Source organism: Scleropages formosus, chromosome 25 (assembly GCF_900964775.1).
Source record: "Scleropages formosus chromosome 25, fSclFor1.1, whole genome shotgun sequence".
Taxonomy (NCBI): domain Eukaryota; kingdom Metazoa; phylum Chordata; class Actinopteri; order Osteoglossiformes; family Osteoglossidae; genus Scleropages; species Scleropages formosus.
The window spans coordinates 8,624,449-8,632,538 of record NC_041830.1 but is presented as its reverse complement, the minus strand read 5'-3'; the positions used below and the strand labels follow the sequence as shown (position 1 = coordinate 8,632,538).

Here is an 8,090-nt window from a genome sequence, read left to right as displayed (position 1 = left end):
CAAAACACACGTGTTTCTCGGAGTCCTCTCAATCCCATTCGCACGGGGGACAAGGGAGAGGATATAAACTTGTCGTTTTGGGAGGTCACCACAGCCTTACTGTACCTGCTTCTGCGGTCCTTCACCGGCGATAGGAAGGAGGACACGGCGGAGGTAAGAGCACTGCACACCCTCCACATTGCCAAGGCAGCAGAAACACTCGGGGAAACGCAAAGATAAATCTCATCGCTGTCTGAGGAGCCTCGATGGGTCTAAAGGCACCAGAGATGCATTAATGACTGAAACCTTTACTTGCGATTTCCTGAAACCACAACAATTAAATTATTGCTGTACTGATGTTTCGATTTTGCTCCATTAGTAAAAATTATCCTCTACTGGTGCGGCATGGAGTATATAGTGTTTTTTTTTGTTAGATGTCCACACTTGGACACTTGTTCTGAAGAGGTTTAAATTATGTCTTGGTTGAGGAACAGGGTGCTCGTGTTTTTGAATAATGAGTCCCCTCGGGCTGGGCACGGTATTTTTAGGTCGCACTCTCCTGTTCGCTGCTGGAGAGAAAACAGAAAGACAAGGTGACCTGCTTTCACGATGATCGATTACCCTGCCCCTTGCAGCTTTTCTACAAAAAATAAAAACGCTCTCAAACCGTCGTGCGATCTGGCGCACCTCGCCCTCTTAGGTGCAAAACTGTGATGTCTTCCCAAAGTTGATACTCAAACTTTGCTCGCTTGAGCCACCCGTCTCGGAGAAACGTGCGCTGATGTCACCGCACTGCGATATGTTGCAAGGCAGAAGTTGAAGATTATGAAGCTCAGGGTCAGTTCTGTGAGCTGTCCATTACCCCTCTACCTGCCCCACTCCTATTCCTTGCAACTCCTAAATTCCCATGTGAAGGATGCAGCTGGTGTCCTCAGTCTGCCTCCAGGGGCAAAGTTTCTCCTTCTCCTGAGGCCAAGATTGCTGGAAGACATTCATGAGTGCCAAGTACTTTGTACTCATCTCCCCACCCCTTCCTCGACTGAGCGGCAGCCTTCGTCGGGAACGCTCCTGAGCTCATAATGATGCGTTCAGCAGCTTGGTTGATCTGTTCGGGTAGTTGATGGCCAGACTGATGGCAGCGATATTCTTCAAGGCCTGAGAAACAGCGAGAGAAACACACACACAAGAGCAGAGTCGATCACAAAAGGGATTTGAACACACCACATATGAAAACAAATGGGGCTGTGTCAGTGAAACTACCGGCCAATGCCACGTGAGCCAGCTCTCCGACAACCATGTGACACACTCCGGTTGCTGAGGAGGACTCTCGCTTGGCCATGAGCGGTAACAAGGTAATTAGAAATGCATTAGTCCCCAACGCAACACACACTAAAATAAGTGGACTGCAGAGGCTGGTGGGAATCCATGCCAAGATTCATTGTCGTTCGAGAAAATCACAAGTGTATGAAGGTTGACTGTCAAATGTTGACAGTGAAGGTACTGTACGCGTCCTGTGTGTCCAGCAGCTGTGCAGTGATGGGGAACTCAAGGTCAATGCTTTGAGTGTACACAAGTAGTAGCGCCACTTCTTGTTTAGAACTTCAGTTGTCACACTTAACCGTTTAAGCCCTATTCTGCGATGGTGCCAGAAAGTGACGTTTCATCAACTGCGTGACAAAGATATGTCATTGAATTTTATGGAAATCTCAGGAAAAGCGGTCAAGAGACTTCTGGAATCGTCAAGTGATGAGGAGAAAAAAAAAAACTACTGAAAGGAAAAGGCCCCCAACCTTGAGGAGCCTTCACATGTGGAATGACGGACAGCCTCAAAACTCTTCGATCAACCTACGTAATTAGGACACTGGATGTCGAACCCACTCTACAAAAGCTCTATGCTCATATCATAAGCCATAATGCACAGTTTTGGTGAGGCATACCATGCATTTCTAAGAAAAAAAAAAATTATGTGACGCCATGGCCGGTCATTCTCCTGCGCTTGTTTTTGGCACTTCGATGCGCGAAGGAGGTTAACGACCGTGTCGGCTGAGCGGATAATATATTGTCATCGAGCAGAAAACGAGCATTTAGAACTTCAGAGCGTATCCTCACCAGTTCAAGACCCTGGTTTCTAATTAAAGAAGATAAGGCTTTCTCAGAGTGGTGCTGTAACTGAAACAAGTGGAACAGGAAATAGATTTAAATGATTACTGGCTGAGAGAATGACAGAGGCTGCAGAGAGAGCGCCAGTAAAGTTGGGCTTCTTGTCTGCAAAGCCAGCGGTGAAACGCTGGAATGGAAATGGACTAAAGAAGTTATGGGATACCTGGCAAGCATCTAAGGTCAGAACCCATGTGAATGCAGAAAGACCATTTGCAGCAAGAAGATGGAAACTCATACCTGTGCTGTGTGGTTCAGCAGTTGTTCGCTGGTGGTCAGTGCCAGCAGGTACTCCTGCAGGACACCTTGCTCCTGCAAGACAAAGACCAAAACATGGAATCACATTCCTCCTGACTAAACAAGTCATATAACTGACTCTCAGTGGATCAGTCGGTATTTAAGGTCACCGACGTGTCAGGAAGCACTTGGGTACAGTATATGGTGGTGAGGTGAAAATATCACTGTTACACAATGCAGTCAAGCATTCAGCTGCAAGGGCTGATGTACATTTGCTGTATAGTTACTCATTTAGCAAACGCTTTTCTCCACAGCGACTTATATCTAGAACCTAAGGAAAGGTGCATTTTACAACAGGCAAAGAACTCCAGACAGGCTCTTGTGGAAGCACTCCCTTTGTCCAACATCACCGTTTTCGTCAGTGCACGTTAGTGTAGGCTGCGCACACAATTGGCAGGAAATACAAACATGATCAAGAGCGATGTGGAAGTTTGAGGCAGGTCGGAGATCAGGAGAGAAGGGGGTCCGAAAGACCCTTTCTTGAAAGTTGAACGGGATTCAGCTGCTCCGAGAGACAGAGGCATTTCATTCCACCACATCGGGACCGCAACCGAGAACCTGTGGACTTTCCATTTTGGACCTTGAGAAGTCGGACCGCGCAAGCAGCCAGAGGTTCGAGAACACGGCGCTCCGGCGGGGGCGAAGGAACTGGTTGGGTCCTGTAGGTACCGGGGCGCCAGATCCTCGCGTCTTGCAGACCGTAACGAGCGTGTTCAATTTGCAACTAACAAAAGGTTATCTGCACACTTCCCCAACACAGCGAGAATGACACTCGCTGGCAGCGAGAAAATGAAAAGCACATAAGCAGCTGCCCAAAGCTAATTAGCTAATAACTTCAGCGAGCAGGTACTGTAAACATCATACATCTTGCAAATGAACACTGATGCACTCATCTCCTTGCAGGGATTCCCTGCGGAGAACAAAGCTGCCAAATGAACGCGGCGGTTTTCGTTCAAACTGGTTCCGTCACTCAGATTGGCTCAACCTGAACTTTTGTTTTTATTCAATTTACCCCGATGGAAAAAACAGTAACGCGTAAAACACGCCCCGTAATGCGGCCCTGCAGAAAAAAAAAAGGAAGAAGAAGAGAAAAAAAAAAACCACTACGTACCAGCGGATTGGCCGGTCTTGAAGATCACACAAGATGCTAAACCACATCCTGTAGCGGAGAAGAACGAAAAGGAGGTGCGCGGAGGGTAACGCGCTACGGAAAGATGGTATTTCCTGTGCGCCAACCAAATGCGCACGTATTCGTGACAAGTCCCGGGTTTGTCACACACGCTTTCCCCATTTGCGACGTACGGCTGAAACGTTTTTGCAGCTTCAAGGTAAATTAGAGCCCCCTGAGCCAAATGCGACTAAAGAAGCTCTCTGAAGCAAAACAGTGTGTGCACTTTATTTACTGATTTCAGTAATAACACTATAATATAAACTAGGGTGTACATTATGTATAAAAGTGTCCAAGCGTTATTTCTACTTCTTCAGCATTTAAGCTAAACTACAAATGACTTTTTTTTCCCCTCACCAAGATTATAATAAACTGGATCCCCCCCCCACCCCCTTTTTTTTTTTTTTTTTTTTTTGAATTATCCTCAATGTACCCATGTAGGGTTCACTAGGAATTCGGAACTGCTTCACACTCTCACGGTATGAAACGCTGACCCTTTCGTAAGCGCTTATGCTTAGAGAGTAAGTACGAGTTTGCGTAGCTGCGCACGTGTTGCTGCGTTGGGCCGGCGGAGAAAGGCGACGACGCTCCGCTCTTTAGCGGGAGGGGAGCTGGGTGACGACACGGAGCGAGGAAAGCCGGCAGATAACGTTCAGAAGTGGAGCGGAACGAGGAGATCGGAAAGAATCCGACGGAGTCCCGACGTCTCACGTACCTGTGGCCGCATCATTTTCCAGACAGCTTTCATATTTAAATATTTCAAATATCCCAATATTCACATTTCAGCTTAACATTCAACCTGCACGATTCAAATGAGTTCTAAAATACCTCGTCACCTTTTTTGGATCTTCTTGGCCAGAGCTGCATGACCATCCCTGCTAAATACTGTAACCTTTTGCCCTTGAGTTCTACTATGTAGGGATATGTACTGCCATGCGTGTTTCCTTTGCCTACTGTTTCTATGCACTTTTGTTCCGTTCTGTGGATAATTCGTTTAAAAAAAAAAAAAAAAACCAAATGTTCCCATGGACATGGAAAAACTCATTATGTACCAACAAGTGATACTGAGCTTTACTGCGAAACGAACCGAAACGCTGCAGCTCAGAAAGTTCCTGCTGTGTGACACACAGCAAACGCACTAAATGGTGCGACGTCGCGAGCCGAACTCTGTGATTCACATCTGCACTCCGGCTCTTCGAGAGATTGAAACGCATCGTGAAATGCGCTGACTAACGCAACCTCGCCGATAACGCAACCATGCAAAGGCCGTTCCCCCCCCACCACCATTCTATGCGTCACCGGGGGAGTCTCTGCTGCATCCCAGCATGCCGCTGCAAGAAATCGCGCCGACGTGCGTCTCGGCATCCGGCAGATCAGCAGTGCCCCCTATTGCTCAACCACATCGTCCTTCTGCGGACTGTGCGTTTCCCTCCAAAGACAAGGCCAAACACGCATCAACCTCAATCCCCAAAGTCACGCCACTCTCCATCTCCGTTGTGACTGAACAAGTTATGCCCTTTGCTGGGAGGGAAGAAGGGAGGGGAAAAAAAAAAAAAAAAAAAAATTTTATATATATATATATAAATAGAATAGCGTGGGGGTCTTTAAAGCGGCTAAAAGAGGCAGAACACACTTCACCCAGCGGCTGTATAAACAAACAGGCTCCGCCCACTCCCTCTTGTCATTCATTAAGAGGTAAAAGGTGCACCTCAGCACAGACTGCCTGGCGTCAGCCTTAGGTGGGCGACCGCTTGCCTCCGCGCTGAAATATTGATGCGCCAGATTGGTTGTTGCTCGCAGATGGCCGGCTCCCGCGCGGAGACGCAGATCGAGCGGGACGGCGTCCAGATGAAACGCGCGCGTCTCTGTGTGTGTGAGGAGATTACTGACAGCTGAAGATGCGGGTTTGAAAAGCGCAACGGTCTGAAGCTCGACTGTGCTTCGTTTTAAAGGATGATCGACTAAACACAGCAAGTGAGCATCATCTTTAATTTAAATTAAAAAAAAAAAAAAAAAAAAAAAGAAGAAACTGCCTTGTGGAGCTGATATTTATTGGGGTCAAGTGACCACATTCAGACAGCAGATGGAAGGTCTTTCAACCACTTCATCAGGACTTGGGGAGATGTAAACATGGCCAAATTTCGGTGTTTACTCAAGCCACATGTTTCTCTCATAGAGCACAAAATTCATTCACTTACACAGAAGCACACGATGCGAAAAGAGCACTGTGTGTGGATCTGAGCCAGAATTGTATTGGGAATGTAGCACAATTTGAGAGCTAATAAATCTTTTAAAATTCCATTTAAAGAAGAGAAAATAATTTAGCGACGACCTAATCTCACAGCGACAATGAATCTTCCTTTCGCATTAGCGATCGTCGTATGACTGCGTCTCGTGGAAAATATTATGTGAACAGATGCTGCGATTTTTCCCTCTTTCGAAATGTGGTCAGTTAAAGTACTGCACTGATGGTTATACAGTTATATTTGAAAAATAGCTTTAATCTTCCGGCTGCGCTGTCGCTGCAGGCCCGTTAAAGTTTTTTTTTTTTTTTTTTATTTAAACCAAAGATATGCACCAAAAATAATTGCTCCATATGAAAGTGAAATGAACACAGCTTAATGGCTGAAATGGTTTTGTGGGAGCTTTTCACTCATTCGACATGGTTTTTTTCCAAAAAAACAAGTGTGCAGGAAGATGTGGGCGGTAATGGGCCTCGTGATACTTGCTACCTAGTGGGAGTTAATAAAGTCATTTGCCTGGTGGCCTGCCTGCTTGCTTGTCTTAACAGGAGAGCAATATTAACCCGTTCCACCCCATCTAGCTCACGATGTTACAGATCTTTCTTCTTTAACTTACCTTTTCAACTGTGAAGGTGTGTAACAGACTGCAGGAACTAACATGCTTGCTGAGTGGGCCAAGCCCAAATGACAGGGGAACTAGTGGGTGGGAAAAGGCCTGATTCTTCAGAGTTACCTACAATGTTGAAACCCATTTATACAGCTTTTAATATTTAATTTTATCGATTCTTGGCAAATACCGCACTACAGCAGGAGGTGTGATTTAAACCCCGGTCGTTGAAGAACAAAAGTGTCAAGCCCAACCGCTACGCCACCTGCTGCCTCTGATGTATTGCAAAGGATGTGGAGCACAGTTTTGTGTTGTGGTCAGAGAGAATCCAAAGAGCCAGCCACTCCCCTAGCGCCACTCTGGATTCTTACACGTGTGCTTGGGGGACATGGAAAAGGGCTGGGAGGTGACTGGCTGTACTCACGATGGCTTTGGCTTCGGCGACGAAGAACAGCTCGGTGAGGGCGCGATGCAGGGGCAGCAGCACGGCCGCGCTGCTGGGGTCGGGACTCAGCCCGTCTTCCATGGTGCTCAGGAGCCGCCAGAGCGGGCGTAGCAAGGTCAGGTCGCAGCTCCTGCGGGAACAAGCGTGCAGAGAAAACATGCAAATCCCCTGCATGCAAACCATCTTGATGATCGCGCGAGGACCTCCCTTGGGCCCATTTATGCAAATGCTGTGCCGGTTGCTTTTGCATGTGTGGCGCTGCTCGGTATTGTGCATCAAGCCCCTCCAGCAGAGCACCGACCAATCCAAAACAATGGATCAGATACACGTTCAATTTATTGTGATTTATATTTTGTCGATTTCAATCTAGATCCTCCATTATTGATATGTAAATTAGCATAAGTGTGATAATTCCTTTACATGGCAAGCTCTTACATGCTTTCTGCAAAGTAATGCAAATGTGCTTTTCAATACACAAAGTAATGTTTCATGCATCTATGACCACAGAGGTCACCCGTAGTACGCAACACATGTAGCGTCTCAAGGCAGAAACCAAAATGATGCACAGAAGACTCCGGAAGGCCTCACCGCTGAGAGGGACAGTGCAATATCCGCAGCAGTAAGTGGATAGCCCTCAGCCGCTGGTTTCCCGTTTGCCGACAGGCCACGCCCACCTGCCACTCCCAGATGTCGGCCAACGGCAGATGGCTAAGAGCCCTCGCGTCGGCTAACATCTGCTTCAGAATCTCAAAACCTATCGAAGAAACGGAAAGGACTTCAGTCGATATGTGGATGGACAAACTGGTATCTCTGCAGGTATTTTCAGAGGATGCTCAAAATTTTCCTTTTCATCAGGAGAGGAACAGTATTTGCTGGAAACATTTTATTACAGCATAAACCCTCCTTAAAAGCTAAGACCTTGATTATATTCATAGTGTAAACCAGGGGTATGCTGGGGGATACAAGCTAGATCACTGCAAATGAAATAGTTCTTAAATGTGTAGAAAATAGTGGCTATTGTTTAACATCCATCAGAAAAACAGTTCTAAGCACATTTGTATCATGAGAGGAGCAAATATCTCAACAACCAAGAAAACTAGGTAAGATTTTACATTTTTCAGACGGAAAGGAGTTTACCTGCTGCTGGACAAAAGTACAGTGGCTCACAACGCTAAGAAGAACATGGTAGGTCAA

The 8,090-nt window shown here is 46.6% G+C and overlaps 1 protein-coding gene across 1 annotated transcript in view; it reads right to left on the bottom strand.

The window, feature by feature from the left end:
* Positions 1-567: 567 nt before the first annotated feature.
* zzef1 (zinc finger, ZZ-type with EF hand domain 1) overlaps positions 568-8,090 on the bottom strand; it is a 42,724-nt gene continuing 35,201 nt past the window's right edge. Inside the window, exons 51-54 of the mRNA XM_018741979.2 lie at positions 7,485-7,650; positions 6,876-7,026; positions 2,377-2,448; positions 568-1,134 (exon numbers count right to left, since the gene is read on the bottom strand). Of these exons, the coding sequence (XP_018597495.2) occupies positions 1,054-1,134; positions 2,377-2,448; positions 6,876-7,026; positions 7,485-7,650 (470 nt within the window). The 3' untranslated portion in view covers positions 568-1,053. The remainder of the gene's footprint in view (positions 1,135-2,376; positions 2,449-6,875; positions 7,027-7,484; positions 7,651-8,090) is intronic.